We start from the raw sequence: 21,727 nt of genomic DNA, 5'->3' as shown, positions 1-21,727 counted from the left end.
TCTAGAGCTTTTCTACTATGATAATATGACGTTATGTCACCCTCATGCAAACATAAGAAGCCAGTTGTTTCGTTTGGTCTTAGCCAGAGAAGATTGAAGCCATAAGTTTCAATCAAACCCAAAACAACGGTTCCAAACGAGCAATGTAAACAAATATGGCGGATTTAAGAAGTAACTCGTGGGGAGTATTCGTATTGAAATAAAAACAAATGCATGTAGTTATGCTTACATACGAGTATAAACTTTATATACATACATACTAAATAACTTTTATAATACAAATAAAGTACGAGTAAATCAAAACACATTTTAAACATTACTACAAAGCCATTGATTGTATAGTGCCTCATTTCATAAAACTGGTAGATGCAAATCTGAACATTATAAACTTCACGCCTAGTTTTCTCTTATTATCGTGATATTCGTGATGAATATTAATTTTTAGTGGCATCAGCAAAGTGCCAACTATGAAACAATATTGCTATTGATTGAGTATTCTGCGAAATAATTCTCAAAAGAAATTCGTCAAGCATTCATTAAAACAACAAGTCACTCGCTGTTTACACAAACACCTGGTTGCCACAACTAGCAGACAAAATAACTTGGTAAACCTAGAGCACTCTAGTTAGAGTGTGGCCAAGAGGCCATGACGTATCCAAACGAACATGGAATTTGACGTATACACAATAGAAATACGTCACATTTCATGTTCGTTTGGATACGTCATGTCCTCTTGGCCACACTCTAACTAGAGTGCTCTAGGTAAACCGTGCACCCAAAGTCACCGTTTTTCTCTCCGCGTGTCTTTATATTTAAAACATCGTCTTTGGTCTTAGCGATCAATAAACTCTACCCTCGGAGGTAAACAACAGCCTATGAAGCAAAATATGCTGTGTTACGTAGCGGTACTTTCCGAGCCCCGCACGCTTATCCTCAGCTACTCATTTAAACTAAAACGCTTTTACTCAAAAATGGGTAAAATTTGTTTGATAGTTCAATATGATGTCTGATCGAAGTAGGTCATCTCCATTCGACATCGGTACGACATCATTCCGACTACTCTCACCTACTTTTACTCATTTTTGACAAGGTACGGTTTTTTCACAAACGATTAGATTTGACGCGTTTCTGACAAAAACCGTACCTTGTCAAAAATGATTAAAAGTAGGTGAGAGTAGTCGGAATGATGTCGTACCGATGTCGGAAGGAGATGACCTACTTCGATCAGACATCATATTGAACTATCAAACAAATTTTACCCATTTTTGAGTAAAAGCGTTTTAGTTGCAATGAGTAACTGAGGATAAGCGTGCAGCTCTATCGGAATGACATTTGCTGCGCTTTTTGTTCAACTAGGCTGATCAGCTGTTCTTTGGAAAACCCGCGAACAGCTGATCAGCCAAGTAAACAAAGAGCACACCGAACGTTATTCCGGTCGAGCAGAAACTCGGAAAGTGCCGCTTGATGTAACACGGCGTTTTTTGCTTCATACCCAGAGAAATGGGCAGCGCCCGCAACATATGTGAATGATGTGAATGTGTTGTTTGTATTAAAGAGACTTGAATAAGAGAATAACAAAGAGACGCTATGTTAAGTTTGGATTTCCAATTCAGCTTCCCAGTTAAACTCATTCCGGAACCGGTTCGGATTTATGAATGGAGTCATGGATTCCAAATCAAATGTAACAACCGATTCCAACTCAGAATCGGTTGTTGCATTTGATATGGAATCCATACAGACTCCATTCAGAAATCCGAACCAGTTCCAGAATGAGTTTGATCGGGTTGTACCTGATTCCGAATTGCAAACGGAACATGTCGTCTCTTTGTTTTTTCTAGTCTTTTTAGTTTGCACTACCTATTCATCTTGGTAATGGCTGTTTTTAATCTCTAGGTAGAGTTTGTGGAGGGTACACAAAAGAAAGCAAAACATCATTAGATATAAACGCCAACGCAAGGAGAACTTTTATTATAGGCAGCGGTAAAGTGTCTCTAAGCAAGATCCAAGTGTGCGTATGGTATCTCTGCTGGTTCTTATTGTGCACAGTGTGAGTTATGAAGTGATTGGAAAATATTTTCTTTTAGGACCTGTAGTTGGAAATGTTATACTGAGCAGGAATTTGTGAGTAGTTTTGCATTTTGTAAGTTGAATTTCTATCGGTGGAACGAACCACTCCTTATAGAATTTGTCATCACGAAATCTTATCTGGTTTCAATTTTCAGATGCTCTGATGTCGACCCCGTAAATTGAGGAACAAAAAAAAATTACGCAGTAGGCCATCTTTTCCCTGATTGGTTACTTTCTTATTGATCGGCCGCAAGTAAAATGGCTCCAGTTTATGATATCAAAACCGACGTACAAAGTGTAGCCAATTCGGAGGATGAGTTCTCGGACGCCACCGATATAGCACAGTCTTCCGAAGCGGTATGTAATGAATCGTCAATCGAACCGGAGGATGATGATTTGGACTCTACAGAAAGTGTGCATTCTCCCCAGACATATCAACCAGTCTGGAATGATTTGGATGCTGCTGGGAGAAAGAATTCATCAGAACCACAACCGGGTTGCAGTTCCCAGCTGGAATCGGGGTCCATCGTTAGATGCGACAGTATAACACATTCATCTGATTCCGGCGATAGTAACGTTCGAGCTGGGGAAATGGATGCGCCGTGCAGTAGTCGTGTTACCGGTGACACAGAACCGGTTAAACAAACTAACTTCATCAATAATCTGGTGGAATCGCAATCCGATGCCTTTGTAATGTACAGCAGAGCCGATGAATCGCAAGGCGAGTGTGTTAAAGTAAGGCTACAGAAACATGTTGGTGTGCTGGTTGATCCTGATCAGAATGCCAGAAACCAGTCGGTTGATTTCATGGGTACTGAAGTAGCAAATCTTGACATTGGAAAAGAGGCTACAGAGTACTGGGAAGATGAGCCAAACAAAAAACCCAGATACAAGAGAGCTTTGAATTACGTAGCTTCATTTATACCGGGGAGCAATTCTGAAAACAATGGGCACATAAAGCTGAATAAACGAATATTCAAGGATACTGCTCAATTGGGATTTTCTTACTGTTTCACTCATGAAGGTTTGAGGATTGTACTGCACGACGAAGGCAGTTTGATGGTGACTGAAAATAACTTTGTGGCCACTGTTTCCATGATTGGCTCTCATGGTTTACATGGTAGCCTAGAAGATAAAAGTGCAAAAAAAATCTTGCAGGAAGGCCTTCGAATCATTAAAGTGATTCAATGTGGGTTGAGAACCCAATTAAGTGAATCGTGCGAGAAGTTGATCGGCACCATCAGAAAAATTATGACCGAAATAACCGACGGGTATGAGGAAACTGTTGACTATAGTCAGCTACTGTTACTCGTAGATAAATTTAATAAAGGTGAAAAATTTACGTGCAGAAATTTGTGCCAAGAAATCATGAACAATCACCGTATTTCCAGTGGGCTGAAAAAATTAGCAGAAGAGGTACGAAGTTTGGATATTAGAACGTACAAGAGAGATAAGAAATTGGCTTGTTTCGGGCTGCAGATGGATGATTCGACAAAAAAACTGTGTGACGAATGGGCTCAAATCACTAAAGACAGTGCACCAAAGCATAGACAATTTTTGGAGAATAAAGCTCCCCCCTTTCTGCAGGACAAATTGCAGAATCTATCTCCGGAACAAATTATTCTCATTACTATCAATGATGTGAATCTGTATGCGAATATTGCACATTTTCAGGATGCCGTCGTTTTCCAGAAGCCTTTGGAGGATCTAGCTGACCGATGGATTCGTCAGATCAAAGTAAATGGGAAAACAGGCTCGGCGACTAACCAAATTTACTTCTTTCTGTGCAAAAGTTTGGAGGAGATCATTTTGGAAATTAGGAGCAAATCAAGCAATACAATAGAGCAGCTGATTGTGAGCAATACAACAGGGTGGTATCCTATCGAAAATATCGCGTGGAAATCGGAAGACAGCATTACGAAGTGCTTGGAGAATGAGTATCGGTTTGTTTTCAAACTATTGCATTATTTCGACCCAAGTCAGGGTAAACAACCGAAATCGTTCCCGTATACGATGAAACTGTTGCAAGATAATATATCGATGAGACCGAAGATTTACGGAAGAACCAATCCTCTAGGTATAGCGGATGAACTTTACGTCTGGTGTTGTATGTTGGACGATGTGGTTTCGCGTGTCCTCGAGGATGACGGCACCGAGCTGCACATGTTCGACGATATTATCAAGAATTATCTCCATCATATCTGTAGCGTGGATCATGATCAGCTGGAAACGGTGCGCGTCGTTACTCACAATACGATCCGTTTCATCGTTCAAACGATCTCATCTGTACAAGGAGCAAGTGACTCGTCGTTAGACAGACAAGTGCTACGTAGACAACTGGAAATCGTCAATTCCCTGGTAGTTGAACGAAGCTCATCAATGAACCATTTCCGTGATCTGATGGAAATTTTCAGCAGCTTTTGGAGATATGGGAGTACAATTCTTGCAAAATTGACAGCTAAAATGGACATACCGGAAATGTACGCTCTCAAAGATAATCTAACCAATCTGGCGATGGACGCTTTGCACAAAGATGTTACGATCGATGAGCTCGTGAGATTTTTACGGGCGTATTATGATTTATTGGTCGATTTAGATGGCCTACCGATCGACTGGTTCATCAAAAGCACCTGCACAGAAACAGTGATGCGTGCTATCGAGATGCTGGATTTGATCGAACTGGTCGACAATCGGTGGTCTACCACAGATTCGAAAACTTATCGAGTCATCAATCCACATCGATTTGCAAAGTGCGCTCCACCAATGATGAACATTGAAACCGTTCCCAAGCACTACGTCATCGACATCATAGCTACACTCGTGTCTCAAATTAAACTTCAACTGCAAAGGGAATGCTGGGGATCCGGAGAGCGCCTAACATCATCTGAGCAGCTATCATCGGCCATCGAGCTAATCTCCGCCGTCAGAATATCCCTGCTCTATTTGGACGAGCAATCGGACTACGTTTCATTTGACCAATTTTACGACGAAAGTGTGAAGCCGTTTTGCAATCTAATGGACCACTGCAACTCACTGGCGAACTTCACCAACCGCGCCAACCTCATTCGGGAATCGTTCTGGTACATTCGTAAACAGAACGAAATGGACATCACGAGGGCGTTGGAACTGTACCGTGAGCTCAACGATACCCAGGACGATCGAATGTTGCGAGATGCGTATCAACGCTATTTGGTATGCTTTCAAGAGCACATGATGATGTCTGTGGGAAAGGAAGACAAGGAAAGCATACGGAAGATTGTTGAGGAGGTGAAGGCATACACCGAAAAAATTCACGTCAACGAATGGTCCCAATATTTTAAGATGGAAAAAGTACCGAAGATTCTAGCAGGACTGGCTGCAGTTTGGTCCATATCAAGTTCGAAGGATGTTTTCATCACGGGAAAGTATCTCAGTCCACACTGCATACAGGTTCTTTGTATTTTGAAACTACTGAGTGTTGATAAAAAGTACAATGGAGTAACGAATAAGCTGGCTCAAGTGCTAACCGGTCAGGGCAAATCTTTGATTCTTGGGTTAACTGCAGCGTTACTGGCACTGACAGGTCACAACATCCGCATCGTTTGCTACAACCGAGGTCTGGTAACTAGGGATCAACTGGATTTCCAAGAATACTTCGTCTATTTTGGTGTCGAGCGGGATATAATCTATGGTACATTTGAGGATATGGCAAATGCAGTATTAACTCCAGTGGTGAATGGCGAAAAAAAGGGCTTGAGAGAGTTAGTAACCGATCTATTGCTAGAAGGTTCACATGTGCGCTCGAGCAATAGTGCTGTGGATTTAAAAAAATCTGTTCTATTGATGGACGAAGTAGATGTATTTTTCTCTCGAGATTTCTACGGAAACAATTACGCTCCTGTAGCAAACCCACTTATCACCGGATTGGGACGAATTCAGGTAGAAATTTGGAAGGCCGTTTGCCAACAATGCTACGACATCCCAACACTAACTGACCGTATCGAACGTTTCATCAAATCATTTGTAAACTCGGAAGCTTTCGCCGAATTTTTGAATGCTGCAGACCGGTATACTCTTCTTGTTCCTTTTAATTCACGGTTAACACGCAAAGGCTACACCAACCGTACTCTTTTCGCTGAACATTTACAGCAAATGCTACAGTGCGCCATCAAAGTTCACCAAAGCCCGGTTTCCGAGTGCTCCGACTTTAGGCTTAGTGCACGGAACACAATCACCTACAAGTATCGAGAAGAGTACACAAACCACAAAAAAGCAGGTTATCTAAACGTGTTCCACTACTTCCGACTAAAGGGATCCAACTTCTGCTCGCAGATCGCCGGAGAACTCAATTACGGCTACCTGAACATTGACTGCGGTTCGCTGTCATACGCAATGTTGCCGAAGAACTACCCGCTCATCCTGGGAGTTTCCGGAACAATAACTGCCCTAAGCGATCCCGAAAAGGACGCCATGAGAGATCTTTACAGTATCACCAACATGATCGTGCTGCCGACGTTCTTCGGTTGTTCAAACTTGCTGTTCAACAGTACCAGTGGCTTCTGTCATCTACGGACGAAGAATGCCTGGTTGGAACGAATCGCCCATCGAACTCAGGAGGTCGTAGCAGCAAGTCGAGCTGCGCTCATTTTCTTCAAAACCGACGTCGAGCTGAACGAGTTCAAGCTCAAGTATTCCGGTCGCTTCGATCGATTGACTGTGCTGACGGAAAACACCGATCCCGAGCGGAGACAGCTTTGCATCAACGAGGCAGGCGTCGCCCGAACGGTCACGCTAGCAACTCGTGGCATGGGACGTGGAATCGACTACAAGTCCAGCGTTAGCGTCGAGAGAAACGGTGGCATTCACGTTATCCAGACGTTCTTCTCAGTGGATGTTAAAGAAGAAACCCAGATCAAGGGACGAACTGCTCGTAAGGACAATAAGGGCAGCTATGAGCTGATTGTTTGTGACGGCGATTTAAAAGCTGACCGCGTTTGGAAGGTGAAAGGCGATAATACGTACCAAACACTACACGAAGCTAGAAGCAAAATAACTCTTCAGGACGGTAAAACTACCGCAAAAGCTATCGCCGCCGAAGCTGCTGCCCACGACACTACGATGCAATATTTGAGGGATTTGATTGTGCCGGATTTGATTGAACAAGGGCCTTTGCCCGCTTAGGTCGATGCAAAGATTCTAAAAACAATATTATTGAGTTATTTTTTATATTTTTCAGTACATTTAAACAGAAATAAAGTTGTCTTTTTTTAAATTTTTTGTTTTTGTTTAATTCTCGTGGTGGGATCACAAGTGAATGCGACCATTGGCGTCGAGCTGTCGACAGTTTATCGAGAGAGACATCGATGAGATCTTTGTATCATACTGCCAAACCAGGCCCGCAGCCAGGATTTTGTTTCGGGAGGGGCTTAAAACTTATTGCATAAATGTGTTAATTCTGGTGACTTGAGATAGTCGCTTGAAACTGAATGTAATTTTGAAAATTTCTTAGTGAAAACAGTTCCAACACTAAGGCAATAGACAATATGTCATTTTTAGGTCATTTCTTTTTCGTATAGTTCATTAAGACTCAATTATTTAAATACAAATACAAGAGAATGTCGAAATTCGTCTTCAGATTTTTCACAGATCCTATTCATTTATGAAATAGATACTTTTTATATCATTAGACTGGCTTATTTTTCTAGTCAATTCTATTAGATCCTTGAAACTATGGCAGAAGACAGACCAGTAATTTTGTTTGTTGACATGTAAAGGGTGTACAAAAATACTACCGATTTCTCTACAATAAATAAGAACTATAGCTGTATTTACCTAGATTAAGCAAATATTATATTTGAGCACACGAAGCTTACAGGTTTCATTTCGGAATTCATGGATGTTTGGACAATACAAAAGAGATGTTTCAATGAATAAATTTACTAAACTAGCCGGAATTTTATCTACTATAGGACTGTTCACTAATCGAAAGGAAATCCCCTGATTAAAGGGCGAACACGAAATTATTGCGACACATTAACAGGACATGACTTTTTTACCATTGGGTAAAAATCAACCAAATTTTGCACACTTTCTCATTGATGTGTATTGTTTACATGCTGTCAAACTCGAAGTCGTGTTTTTCGATTCAACGAAAATGGAGGTGAACCAACGCGAGTCGAAAGAACAAATTCTTTCCAAACACCTGGAATCTCCTGACCTGTCGCACCGCCAGTTGGGAAAAATGTTGAACCTTCACCATTCAACCGTCTCCAGAGTGTTGAAGCGGTTCCAGGAGCGGTTGACGTTGGACCACGGCAAAGGAGCTGGAAGAAAACCGTGACCGGAGAACAAAAAGACGGAGGGAAAAGTCAAGCGGATGATTAAAGCAAATCCCAACGTCTCAAGCCTTGATTTGGCTAAAAAGATCGACATGTCGCAGAGCTACGTCCAGAATGCAAAGAAGAGAGCTGGACTACATACATACAAGGTACAGAACTTCCCAAACCGCGATGAGCGGCAACAATCGACGGCTAAAACTCGGGTACGGAAGCTCTACGAGAAGATGCTGACAAAATATGGCTGCTGTGTGATTGACGACAAAACGTATATAAAAGCCGATTTTAACCAAATTCCGGGGTTGGAGTTTTTCACCGGCAAGAGCAAGTTCTATGTGGACGACAAATTTAAGAAGAAGAAAATGTCGAAGTTCGCCTCCAAATATCTCATTTGGCAGGCCATCTGCTCTTGCGGACTGAGCAGTGAGCCTTTCGTGACAAAGGACACAGTAAATGGCGAGATCTACAAATCTGAGTGCCTCGAGAAGCGCCTTTTGCCGTTCTTGCAGCAGCACGACGAAGCTCCGCTATTTTGGCTAGATTTGGCATCATGCCACTATTCTAAAAGTGTCCTGGAGTGGTATGAGGCCAATTCTGTCCATTTTGTTCCAAAGGACATGAATCCGCCAAACTGTCCGGAGCTGCGCCCGGTGGAGCAGTACTGGGCAATGATGAAGCGGGAACTTCGGAAGAGCAAGAAGACAGTCAAAGACGAGAAGGACATGTTAAGAAAATGGGAAAAATATTGAGAAACTGGTACCGGATGACACTGTAAAGACTTTGATGGAGGGCATCAAGCGAAAATGCGTTCAATTTTACACTCAAGGCTCCATCGATTAACTTTACTTTTGATTTTTGAAGTAAATATATGTATAAAACTACTCTAAAATTTTGAATTGATTTTAAACATTATTTTATTTTTATTTAAAAATTTAAAAATTTAAAATTAACATGACATTTTCGGTGTCGCAATAATTTCGTGTTCGCCCTTTACTGTTATCTTGCAATTTACGTAAATTTTGTTAAATGTAACCAGAGCTTTAAAAAATTGACATCCCTGCGTGAACTTGAAAGAGAACCGAAATTCAAGTTTTGTCAGTGGCAGTTTTCGTGATGCGAAGATACTTGCAGTTACACTTTCCAAGTCAATTCAAACACTCTGCTCAGTAATTGGTTCGTTTTTAATTAGCTCAAGTTTTTTTTACAATCATCGTCAAGATTGGAAGAGATGCATGATTTCTTGAAGAAAGCTGTAATGCTTTTTGATTACAGGTTTGTTTTACCAAAATTTAGGAAACAATTTCAATTAACGTTGTTCCACCTAACGTTGAATATTGTGCGGATAACGAAGACGTAATATGTTTTCGAAAATGCCGTTTTATTCAAACCGAATTGAGAGGATCAGAACGAAATTCCGAAAGCACTCGTTCTGAGTGCATAGAAAAGATAGAAGAGGTGCTCCTGAGGCTCCTTAGATTAGCTGATTCTTTTTTCCTCCTCCGTGATTTCTGATCATCTCTCAGCTTAGTCCAAAACGAATAAAAAACAGATCGTGAGACTGCTATATACTGAAGACATAAAATCGAAATTATTGGACTAATAGATTCAACCAGTCACAACATTTTAGTCGCAACTCGCATGAACGGAACGAATTCCTCGCATGAAAGTGAAATTGAGTGCCAATGAAAATGATGATGCGCTAAAATGACGCGAAAGTAAAAACTGTCGCCTCAGCTATATCGTTCTCAGTAAATTGAATTTTTTTTTTGCCTAGTACGCTTGAATGTGATGTCTAGTATTTATACTAAGAGTACAGAGTGCACGGACCTAATACAGTAATTCAAATTGGGTACAATTCAAAAACCTGTCATTTAAATTTAAAAAAGAGTTGTCAATATCGAGTATTACATCTGAGTTTTGTTAAACGGGACAATCACTTGCGATGATGCGTTCACTTTTGGACAGTTTTAGTACTCAGTCGTCCATTAAACTTCTTCTACTATTTTTCAAATAATTCATAAGTGAACTCGGTTCAATGCTTTAGCCAATCGAAACAGTGGTTCTGTTATCTAGTTCTATCTATTTCCAATAATAAAAATAATAAAATAAGTTTTAACTGGTTGTCCAACAGAACTGACACAAGCTCTAAACGATTGCACGTAGATACCTGTTTACGAAGTAGGGAAATATTTTTTGCTCACCAACTGCGTATAGGGGATCGTTCATATCTATCTCGCTATTGAACACTTCCGTGTTATAATCGTGGTTGCTGCCTTTATGTTCGCAAACATGCTTGCTTGTTGCCTTTATGATTGTGAATTTATTCAATGATCGTGCTGGCTGTATATTTTGAGATATTGACGTAGCTTTTGTTGTTGTCAATATTACCTGAACATTTGCCACATATTTGGTAATTGTTTGTGTTCAGCGGTAAATAAATCGTAATGTAACGTTTTTTTCACAGAACTGAAACGTACTAGTTTGCCTTTGATATGTGCAGAGAATACTATGTGTAATTGTACTATCGCATTATGTTTTGTACTGCATTTCTCCCATATGTGATATGTATCTGCAAGTTAGCGGTATCCGGCTTGTAACCGAACATTGATTCTCTCACCGTCCATTTATATGATGATCTTAATTACAGCTTTGTCACAAACAACGATTAAAATTTATTGGCTTTATATCATTCAAAATCAATGATTTCGCGTGATCCAATTTACTGAACGCTATGAGCGCAGAATACCTGAGGTGGTAGAACTCAATAAAGGTTTTTACCTTCGGAAAATATTCCTCATCACAAATACTCGGTGTTATGCGAATCACGACTAACCACAGTATTTGGCCAGTGCACCACTTCTTGCTTCTGCGACTCACTCATCTCGACAGATTACTAGGGCATAGTATAGTAGAAGTTTTCTTTGTTCTTCAGACAAGGAACACAATATAAAAGTAACTTTATTTGTCGTTCGCTCCACACCGGCTGGGACAGAAGCATAAAGCACACTGAATGTCGTGATCATTGATTTTGGTTGTTGGAAATAGCAATCTTCTAACTTTATCTTAAACCAAACGAGCTACAAGCTACCCAGCCAGCCTTTTTGATGGGTATATCCAAGTTGCAGCTGAATAATACGTTTTTATATTCCACCAATAAAGTCGCACTAAATGCACAAAAGCGGCATATGCGTACCAAACTGGAGGCGATATACGTACATAGCTATTGAAATTGACGATTTCTGATTACAATATACACGTTAAGCGCGATAATTATTAGTATTAAACCGATTCTAGGGAATAGATTTACGATTGCATAAGCAACACAATTTCACATTATATATGACATCCATAACTAGTATACGATTTAAGAACACTATATACGATTAACTCTGGTTTGTCGGTAAAGAAGATCAGTAAACAGTAATCGGGAACATCAATCATCTCCAGCATAATAAAATACGTAAAAAAGCGGGGTCTGGGGAGAAAAAACAAATACTGATTGAACGAATTGATGCCAAACCAACCCTTACAGAGTATCTCATTGATTTTAGTGGGATTCGAACTTACAACGTTTGAATTGTAGAGCAGGACATAATACACAGAACTATTTTAATTATTACAAGTGTGACAATATTTCGTAATCATATCCTTTCTTCAAGCAGAGAAATACTATTCAGATAAACATTCGCCATATATGCAGCAATATCTTTTCAGAGATATGGGATAAGTCGTAAGTAATTTCGCGAAGTCGTTTTTCTTATATGTTGTGATATATTAAGTCGTATTTAACTTTTTGAAGTCATTGTGATGTACATCGAAGTCGTACATAAGCTTGTGTTGTATAGTGACTATTCGTTCACACAGAAACAACTTTGAAAAGCTATAAATCCGACACTGTTTGAAATACAATACGATGGATTGAGAACAAAAATAAGATTTTGATGAATTTAAATGTTTGTAGCTATATGAATGGAAGTTGTGAACGCCCTACGACCAATGCCGATCGAACACGATGTTATTTATACATCAATGTGATTCTGATCGAAATGTCGTTATAAAATTACGTTTCTTCCAATACACGATATCAAATATACTACGGCAGATTGAAATTGATTATCTAAACGATTTGGATTTCTTGTAGTCAATTTAACGAGTCTTTTTCCTTCATTGATATACGATTTGTGGTTTGCTGGGTAAAGTCTCTGATAAAAATGGTTTTGAAATTTATTTTCAAAACATTTCGGGGGGTGGGTGTTAGCCCCCTAGCCCCCCTCTAGCTACGTGCCTGTGCCAAACGAATGCGTAATCGAAATGCAGCGAGCGAACAGATGTGAGAAATCTTCAACACGATGGCTTGTAGATTTTGGAAGAAAGCTATTACCGGATTTCCTTCCTATGAAGAAAATTCTGTGCGAATTCTTAATTCATGTCATACAAACGTAACAGACAAATTCGACTTCAACTTGTTGCAGGATCTGATCCTGTTGTTGTTGGTGTTGTTGTTTATTGACGACTACTTCATCAATGTTAAGATAACAATTTACAATTCTGCCTTCAAATTTGTTTATGCAAGTTTACTTCTTATGATACTATATTTTAAGTTCTACTGTATCGATTTTGTTGGCTATTTACGGCAAATTTAAGACTAGGAGAAACGAAAGCAATGAAATTGAAAGACGGATCGGTATTCTAGAGCGAATCGATTATAAATTTAGAATGGAAAACTAGGATTCTTTCGATCATGTCCGTATAAGCCTGCCTAGTCCTAGTTTTCCTTTCTAAGTTTATAACTGATTCGCTCTAGAATACCTATCCATCTTTCAATTTCATTGTTTTCGTATCTCTTAGTCTTAAATTTGTCGAAAATAGCCAACAAAATCGGTACATAAGTTTACTTCTTTGAGGAAGCTTAGCAATTTTTCCTGATTCCTGATTCCTCGCCGGCCTTACCTTACTGCATTACTTCGGGAAGAGTTCCACGTGTTTAAGTCGCTTGTCATTCTGTAGGCTACATTATCCGAGTTGATGCCCGGTCCTCCCGTTTTAAGTAGCTCCCTGCACGACGCTTCAAACCTCGGACATTCAAGGACCACATACTACGGTGCCTCCTCGACGTTTTCTTCTGTAGTAGCATCCTGAACATGTCCGGATATGCCAGGATCGCAACTTTGACGTTTGGTATTCCATCCGGACCGGGGGTTTTCTTTGATTTTAGTCGCATCGACGCTTCTTTGAACTCTTCGTTAGTCGCTTACCATTCGGCTGAGTTTGCTCCTTCTTTTTCGCCGTACGGTCTCGGTAACCAGGTAGTTGGATCGCGCTTCGGGAAGAGACTCTCAACGATTATCTTTAGCTTACCCGGGCATATTTCAGCTGGTGTCGACGGGCCCTCATCTTCGTCGTGACGACACAGAACGCGATTTCCAGGGATTGGTGTCTACTTCTCAGCACAGCTACTTATGGTAAACTTGCTTGTTAAGCTTTTTAAAATGTTCTTAGCTTCTTGAAACGTCGATTGCGCTGCTCTCTCACTCTCCGATCTTGCTCTCTGAGTCCGCCTCCTGGCTCCATGATAAGCAGCGTGTAGCGTACTGAACTACTCATTTTACCAGTAAGCTGCACGCCGTCTACTGCATGACTCCAGTTTTCTTGGCATTGGAACGTCACAAGTCGTCAAAATCCTTCTTGTTAGATCAGCCGCATCAACGTACTTGATTCCACTGTACACCGAATTGACTCATTAAAGAGGTTTTTATTAAAGACTTCCACTTTAGCTTGCCGGTTGTCCTTCTCCATGCTGCAGCAGGGTTCTATTGGCCGATACGGTAGCGAATCGCTTGCTGGTCGCTATGGAAATACTTCTCGCACACTCACCAGTCCATGTTCACCGTCATTCAAGGACTACAGAATGTGGCAGAATTTCTCTCGGTACCGATATTCGTTTCATGAACCAATAAGCTCCCAGTTTTGTCATGATACCAGGAGCCATTTAGCTCCCTGCTTCGTTGCGATCTACTCGTTGTAGTCCTTGGTGGTAGGCCTAGCTTCCACAACAAGCCGATCGGTAGGTGTCAAGGTCTGTCACCAATTTTCACTACAATGAAATATTCTCACAAGAAAACTTTGGTAAATGAAACTTTGAGAATTCCATGTAAAATATTAAGCTTATTTTTGTTGAACATATTCTACTACTACGCCACTGCGGGTAAGCACTTGCTGCTCGGTTCAACTCTCGCGGTCAGTTCACTTCATCGTGTCAAAATTTACTTCACGAAGCTTTATTGCCGTGGACGCTGACCACCGATGGTACCATTGATTTTGAATAGCTGTTTTGGTTCGATTAACGGCGTGTGCGCCCGGAACGGCTATATCCAGTGAAGCAATGTCCCAGGTTTCTCCTGCGAGTAGGTCTGCCTCTTCTTTACCATGAATACCAGCATGACTTGGAATCCAGCACAGCTTGATTTCGAAGCATGTTCTGAATCTCCTGGATCCACGGGTGCTGGGATGTGCCAGCTTCGATTGCTAAGACAGCTAGCCGAATCTGGTATTATTAGCAGGTCTCTGGACGTGTGGTACGCAGTTGGCGCTGTTCTTATTGCGAAAGCCTCGGCGAAGAAGACACTGCATTGCGGCGGTAGGCCAACCGATTGTTGATAGTGTTCTCCAATTACTCCTGCGCCTCTTGCTTCGGAATACCCGCCACTGGTGGCTGATTCTGGCTCCGATGACGTCATCGACAATCAGCTCTCGGTGTATTGAGCAAGACCGGCGCTCTTCCTCCGTCTTTGGCAGTTTCCTTGATGTCCCTTTCGACCATTCCGATTCCGGCAAGTATAGGAGATCGGGACCGCGAAACCAACGCGAATGGGAATCTGTACCGAAACCTTTTCCCCACTTGGCGGCTTTATCGGCTACATTGTGTAGTGAAGGGAGTCACCTCCACTCGATTACATCCGTCTTGCTTAGGATCCACCCTACTCCGAAGGCTACGAATTGTCTGTAACGGCAGTGTTGGGACTGAATCCAAGCCAGGGTTGTTTCTGAGTCAGTACACATTATTCGACGACAAATAGGAAACGTATGATATTCGCTCACTTCATTTGTCAGTCTGGTCCCTAGCATCCATGAGCCTTCAATGGTGCCACTTTTGCCGTAGCCATAACTAGCGTGACATATACGTTACCGTTTATCACTGCCTGGAAGTAAGCAGTACACGCGTAAGTTTCCTCGCTGGCGTCGGCGAAGACGTGTAGTTCAATAGGCCCTTTGGAGTCTGATCCAGCCCACACATTTGAACAGTGTGATCCATCTTTACCAGCGCGTCCGAATTGTTTCGATGACCTCGTCATCCCACTCCGCTTTAGTGTCTTGTATAATTATTCGACCTTGAACGGTAATGTGTGATAGCAGCCCTTAGTAGTCGAACTACACTCCACAAGCTATTTCGCTTCGTCGAAGAGATTCCCTCTAACCACAGCTGAGTTGTGAAAGCCAGGACATCTTTTTCCGGCAGCCACAGTAGACCCAGCACTCTTTCCACTTCACTCTCCGCATCGATGCTTACAACCTTGTGGTAAATTGGGCTACCTGACCTGTTGCCGCAGGGTTTTCGAGTTCGAATGCCAATTCCTCATCTCGAACCTTCCGCGTGTGTGCATCTCCCAAACTTCTAAAGCAACCTTGATTGCCTCCTCTTCCGTGTCGAAACTGTCAAGATACTCCTCTGCATAGTGTTTCCTCAGTACGGCCATCGCAGCCCGGGTAAAAGCGACTTCGTGCTTTCTAGCATTCAGGTTCTTTAAATGTACTGCGCTTGGCATGGAAAGCTCGGAAACGATTGGTGTTTACGGTAAAGAAAGCGCTGGCAGTGTACATCTTGATGGCGTATTCTGAACCGGTGAAACAGTTGGTTCAAATCTTCACAAACTGCTATCGAACGCTCCCGTAAGTCGCAGAGCAGCGTACTGCTAGTAGATCGGGCCCTTTGAGAAACATCTCCGGCTTTCACCGCGGCATCCCACAGCAGTCTGATTTTGCCAGGCTTCTTGGCGTTTCTCACTGCCCCCAGTGTTAAACGGAATACCTTTCCTGGGTCGCTAGACTGCTGCGCCCGGGAAGTAACTTCGTGGATGTAGTTGCTATTCAGGTACTCACCAATTTGGCACTGTACGCTTTCTCTTAATTGAGGGTCCTTATTCATTTTCCTCCCGAAACATTTCAGGCGGGGCATGGCCGTAAGAAAACTATCGGGAAATTACACTCCGTCCTTACGCCACGACAGCCCAGTCTAAAATTCCTTTGAAGTCCTTCTGGTCGCCCCTTCCAGTATTTGGCGGGCGCGCTTATCTTCCTCCGTCTCCGGGCCTTTGTCTGGCGACACGCTCACATTTTGGACTGTGCAAATATGCATAACTAGATCGTGTAACTCTTGGTCAGCTGTACACCTAGACAACCACAGATATGTAAGGTGTAGTTTGCTGAATTAACGCCATTCCCAGTATTTCCGTAGATTGACCAGCCAAGACACTTCTTGGTCGCCAGAGGATCGCCTAGTTAACCCTCGCGTACTTTCAGCGTTGTTCGATTTAATCCATAATCCAGAGTTCTGTGTCGAGAATGCAGAGTTCAAAGTCCATAGCGCAGCGATCAGAACCCTGAGTTCCGAAGATAGTGCTCAGAGTCCAGAATCCAGAGTTCCGAGTGCAGAGTACATAATCCAGAGCGCAGAGTTCAGAGCCCAGAGTTCAGAGTTCAGATGCCAGAGCCCAGATTCCAAAACCTAGAGTCCGGAGCCCAGAGACCAGAAGCCAGAGTCTAGAGTTCTTATCCCAAAATACTGAGCCCAGAGTCCTCAGCACATAATCCAGACCACAGAACCCAAAATAGTTACACCAGAGTTTAGAGTCCAGATTCCAGAGCTCTGAGTCCAGAATCCAGAGTTCAGATTCGATAATCCAGAGTTTAGATGCCATAGCACAGCGACCAGAACCCAGAGTCCAGAGGAGAGAGCCCAGAGTCCGGAATCCAGAATCCAGAGTTCCGAGTGCAGAGTGCATAGTCAAGAGTTTCAGGTTCCAAAGTCCATTATCAAGACCCCGAACCCACAGCTCAGAGACGACAGTCTACAGTCCAGAGTCCATAGAACAAAATCTCGAGGTGAGAGTTCAGAATCCAGAGTTAAGAATGCAGAGTCCAGAGTTCAGAGAACAGAGTCGAGAATCCTGGATCCAGAGTCCAGAGACCAGAGTCCTCAACCCAAAATACTGAGCCTAGTTTTCCGAGCTCAGAGCGCAGTGTCCAGAGCCCACAGTCCTGAATCCAGAGCGTAAAGTTCAGAGTCCAGAGTGAAGGATCAAGACCCCAGATACCAGAACCGATGGTTCAGAGTCCAGAGTGCATAGTACAGAAATTCGAGGCCAGCACCAGGAGTCCATCATTCAGCGATGAGAGTGAAGCTCAGAGTCCGTAGTCCAGAGACCAGAATCCAGAGTCCCGAGGGAAGAGCCAAGAGTCCATAATCCAGAGTCCCGAGCGCAGATTCCAAAGTTCAGAGTCCAGATTTCAGAGCCTAGAGTCTAGAGTTCGGATTCCCAGAGTCCAGAATCAAGACCCCAGAGACCATAGCTCAGAGTCCATAGCAGAGAATTTCGAGGCCAGAACCTGGTGTTCATAATCCAGCGTGCAGAGTGCAGAGGCCAAAGTTCACATTCTTGAATCTGGACTGACTGGGTATTTTCGGAATGGTCTTGATGAGTAGGTGCCAGAAATTTATGTCTGACGCCATGTTGAAATCCAAGATGGCGCTTTCCGGACCGAAATTATTATGATTACACTTCGTATTGTTTATCTTTGCACAGCACTTGATACTGTTTAACTTTGATTTATACAATTGATCCATAATGATAATTTTACTAGAACAGCTCTTCACAACTGTTGTTACTAGACAGCTGTAAGGCCTGTTTGCATGTATCAGGCAACTAGCAGTTGGGAAATTGGATTCTGATATGGTTATGACTTTCATTGGTTTAGTTCTATCGATAAAAATACACTGAAAAAAAGGCAGTTTGGATAAGGAAAAGATTTTTTCAACTTTTTTTGCTTGAAAGTGCCCAACTCGAATTTTTGACGGTAGGCAGAGAACCTAATTACTTATCTTGGAACAAAATTTCATCCAAATTAAAGATGTTTTTTTTTGTAAATCGACTTTAAATTTATAAAATCGATTTTTTGAGTGTAGGAATCGATGAATATTTTATTTTTATTCAAAAATTTTTATTCAAAAATTTTTATTCAAAAATTTGACTTATTTTGTGAAAATCATTCCGAACACATTTTTCGAAGGATTCGTCATTTTGAGACCATAGCCATTTGAAAAAAATTATAAAAAAGTTTGACCCTTTTCAAAAGACAGCCTAGAACATTTTTGGGAAAACAAAGTATGCAAAGTGGTTTTTTGTGACAATGTTCTCATGTTCAGAGAGTTGCATTAAAATCTGAGACGGTGCTGCCAACATTTGTTCGAGTTGGCGCAAAATTCGTCTATACTAGGGCGGGGTTGGTTGATGGAACGACAGCTTCGGAGCACACTTTTCCCTGTATCGGAATTCAATCGAGCTAACATCTACCTAAATCCGGGATCTAAGTAATTTGCATGAATAAATTCATGGAAACATCTTTATTCTGTAAACCCAGGGAGTTAGGATAGTTAACACCCGCACACCCACGCACACGAAGAAAAGACAAGATACTTACACATACAGAGTAGGCACGGCGAACCTGTTAGCCAGAGGTGGCTTGGTGAGGTCACCACCACCACCACCAGCTGTAGTCATTCATCAAAAACAGGAGGAGGAGAAGCAGCAGCAACAGCAACCACAGCCAGAGCAGAGTTGGATGAGTTCACCCTATAAAAGCTAAAAGAGGTGACATCTAAGCACTTGGTGGAGGAGCTCCACAAGGACATTAACGAGGTATCGGTCCCGAAAGGCGCTACTGTCTGCCGTGAAGGAGTATGACACGGCAACAACAATGGCAACGGAGGGTTGATATAGCTGAGCGAGCAATCGACGAAGGTTACTATCTTCATATCCCCCTCGAAGTAGCCAAAGGAGAAGCAGATTGAAGTGGAGATCACGTCACTTTCCGCGACACCAAAGAGGGCAAGAACTTCGCCAGGAGACGGAATACCAGGCGAGCCCAAGAGGCAGATGCTCGAGGACACTGTTGTTGCCGATGCAAAGGACGTCATCCAACAGGGAGAAAGCTGGAGTATCGTTGTAGGTCGGAAGGAGAAATACGGGAAACAGCAACAGCTGAAGAAAAAACAAAAAGTGGGAGCAGAAGAGGAAAATAAAACCTCCGGCTCGTCAGAAGGCCCCAATGGGAGAGACCGTGCTCGTCCAAGCCAATGACGCGATGACCTATGCAGCGCTGCTCTAGAAGGTCAGAGAGGATTTGGAGCTGATGGATTTGGTGGATAACGTGGTAAGAAGCAGGCGTACCCAAAAAGGCGAGATGCTCTTCGAGTTGACGAAGGATCCCGCGACTAGCAGCTCGACCTTGCAGAAGACTACATATTACCAAATCAATAAGTGAAAATGCCTTAAACCCGGAGATGGTGATTGTGTACAAGGACCTTGATGAAATCACGACAAAAGACGAGCTGAGAAGTGAACTGAAACGGCAGTGTAACCTGGGCGAGGTGCACTTGACGATCCGGTTAAAGAACTCAGACAGCGATGATTCGTTTACCGGTAACCGCTACATACAAGGCGCTGAACATAAGTTACTGTTGGATGGTCGAAATACCCATTGAGAGCAGCTCCGCGAGTAACTAAATAAGCGAAGAAATGCTTCAAATGTTTGGGCTTTAGACATTTAGCAGGGGCTTGCAAAGACCCGGATAGATCCGGGATGTGCTGGTAATGCGGGAAGACGGGTCATCCTGCAAGAAACTGAACGCAGAGGCCGAAGTGCTTACTTTGCACTCCATCGGACGGAAACGACAATCAGACGGGTGGCTTTAAATGCCCTGCCTACAAGAAGGCGATTGCAGGCCAACGGTAATGGAGATAACCTAGATAAAACACACAGCAACTGTTCTGGAAGTCTACTACTTAAACTATGTGTGATATCGCTTTGATCACAGAACGCTATCAGGTCCCCCTGATAACGGTAACTGGATGGCGGATAGATCGGAAGCGTCTGTGATACAAGTTATGGGCAGATTCCCCATTCAAGAAGTGGTGGAACGCTCATATGAGGGCTTCGTGATCAACGACGTCTTCGTGTGCACCTATTATGCTCATCCAAGGAGGACAGTAGAGAAGTTCAGCCTAATGCTACAGCAGTTAACGGAGCAGTTGATCGGTCGGAAGCCGGTAGTCATTGGTGGTGACTACAACACCTGGGCTGTGGAATTGGACAGTAGAGTAACCAACACAAGAAGGAGTATCCTGCAGGAAGCTCTGGCGAAGTTACGAAGTACGGTTGTGCAATGAAGGTTCTGTTAGCACATTTCGGAGAAACGGGAAGGAATCTATCATCGACGTCACATTAAGAAGTCCTTCAATGAGAGCGAGTATGGATTGGAGAGTATGCGAATTGTATACGAATAGCGACATCAAGGCGATTCGCTACCGTATCGGTCAACGGAACCCTGCTGCAGCACGGGGAAAGATGACCGTCTAGCGAAAGTAGAAGACGAAAGCCTTCAACAAAGACCTTTTCGTTGAGGCATTTCAGCCGAACGGCGGAGCCGAGAACATGGATGCGGGTACCACAATGCCGCGAAAACTGGAACCACGTAATAGACGGCGTCTGGCTAGTGGAACAAGACGCTTAGTACGCGACGCGCTGCTTGTCTCAGAGAGCAATACCGGAGCCAGATAGAGAAGAGCGCAAGGTAGCGTTTCAGGAAGCTAGGGCTGCTAATGAAAGGCTCGACGACGTCAGCCGGAATGTGTCCGGGTCAACTGAAGATAATCGCCGAGGGTCTTTTCCAGAAGTACGATACAACTATCTGACCACTGAAACCGTTCGGCGAAGCAGAAGGAGCAAACGATCGGCAAGTGACTAACGATGAGCTCACAGAAGCATTGAAGCGTCTGAAATCAAAAAATGCTCCCGGTCCGAATGGAATACCAAACGTGGTGCTGAAAGCTTCGATCCTGGCATATCCGGACATGTTCAGAAAAGTGCTGAAGAAGTGTTTAAATGAAGACAACTTCCCAGAAGTGTGGAAGGTACGGAAGCTGGTGTGGTGCTGAAGCCAGGGAAGAAACCGGGTGATTCGGCCTCGTATAGGCCCATGTGTCTATTGGATTCACTCGGAAAACTCCTGG

The 21,727-nt window shown here is 42.8% G+C and overlaps 2 protein-coding genes across 5 annotated transcripts in view; one reads left to right on the top strand and one right to left on the bottom strand.

Moving 5' to 3' along the window:
• LOC131687649 (whirlin-like) overlaps nt 1-21,727 on the bottom strand; it is a 622,772-nt gene that overhangs the window by 75,881 nt on the left and 525,164 nt on the right. The window lies entirely within an intron of this gene.
• LOC131687646 (uncharacterized) lies at nt 1,854-7,318 on the top strand. 4 transcript variants are annotated; one of them, XM_058971735.1, is made up of 3 exons: nt 1,857-1,980; nt 2,085-2,140; nt 2,223-7,318. In XM_058971735.1, the coding sequence occupies exon 3, from the start codon at nt 2,326-2,328 to the stop codon at nt 7,225-7,227; it is 4,902 nt and encodes a 1,633-aa protein (XP_058827718.1). In that variant the 5' UTR covers nt 1,857-1,980; nt 2,085-2,140; nt 2,223-2,325; the 3' UTR covers nt 7,228-7,318. The 4 variants fall into 4 exon arrangements, with proteins under 4 accessions (XP_058827719.1, XP_058827718.1, XP_058827720.1 ...); XM_058971737.1 differs by lacking the exon at nt 1,857-1,980 and having other exon boundaries at nt 2,021-2,140; nt 2,223-2,424; nt 2,497-7,318; XM_058971736.1 differs by having other exon boundaries at nt 1,854-2,121.

Source organism: Topomyia yanbarensis, chromosome 3 (assembly GCF_030247195.1).
Source record: "Topomyia yanbarensis strain Yona2022 chromosome 3, ASM3024719v1, whole genome shotgun sequence".
Taxonomy (NCBI): Eukaryota; Metazoa; Arthropoda; class Insecta; order Diptera; family Culicidae; genus Topomyia; species Topomyia yanbarensis.
This window is presented reverse-complemented; position numbering and strand designations above follow the sequence as displayed.

What these genes read in the sequence shown, in the direction of transcription:
- LOC131687646 (XM_058971736.1), top strand. Translation starts at nt 2,326, where the DNA reads ATGGCTCCAGTTTATGATATCAAAACCGACGTACAAAGTGTAGCCAAT.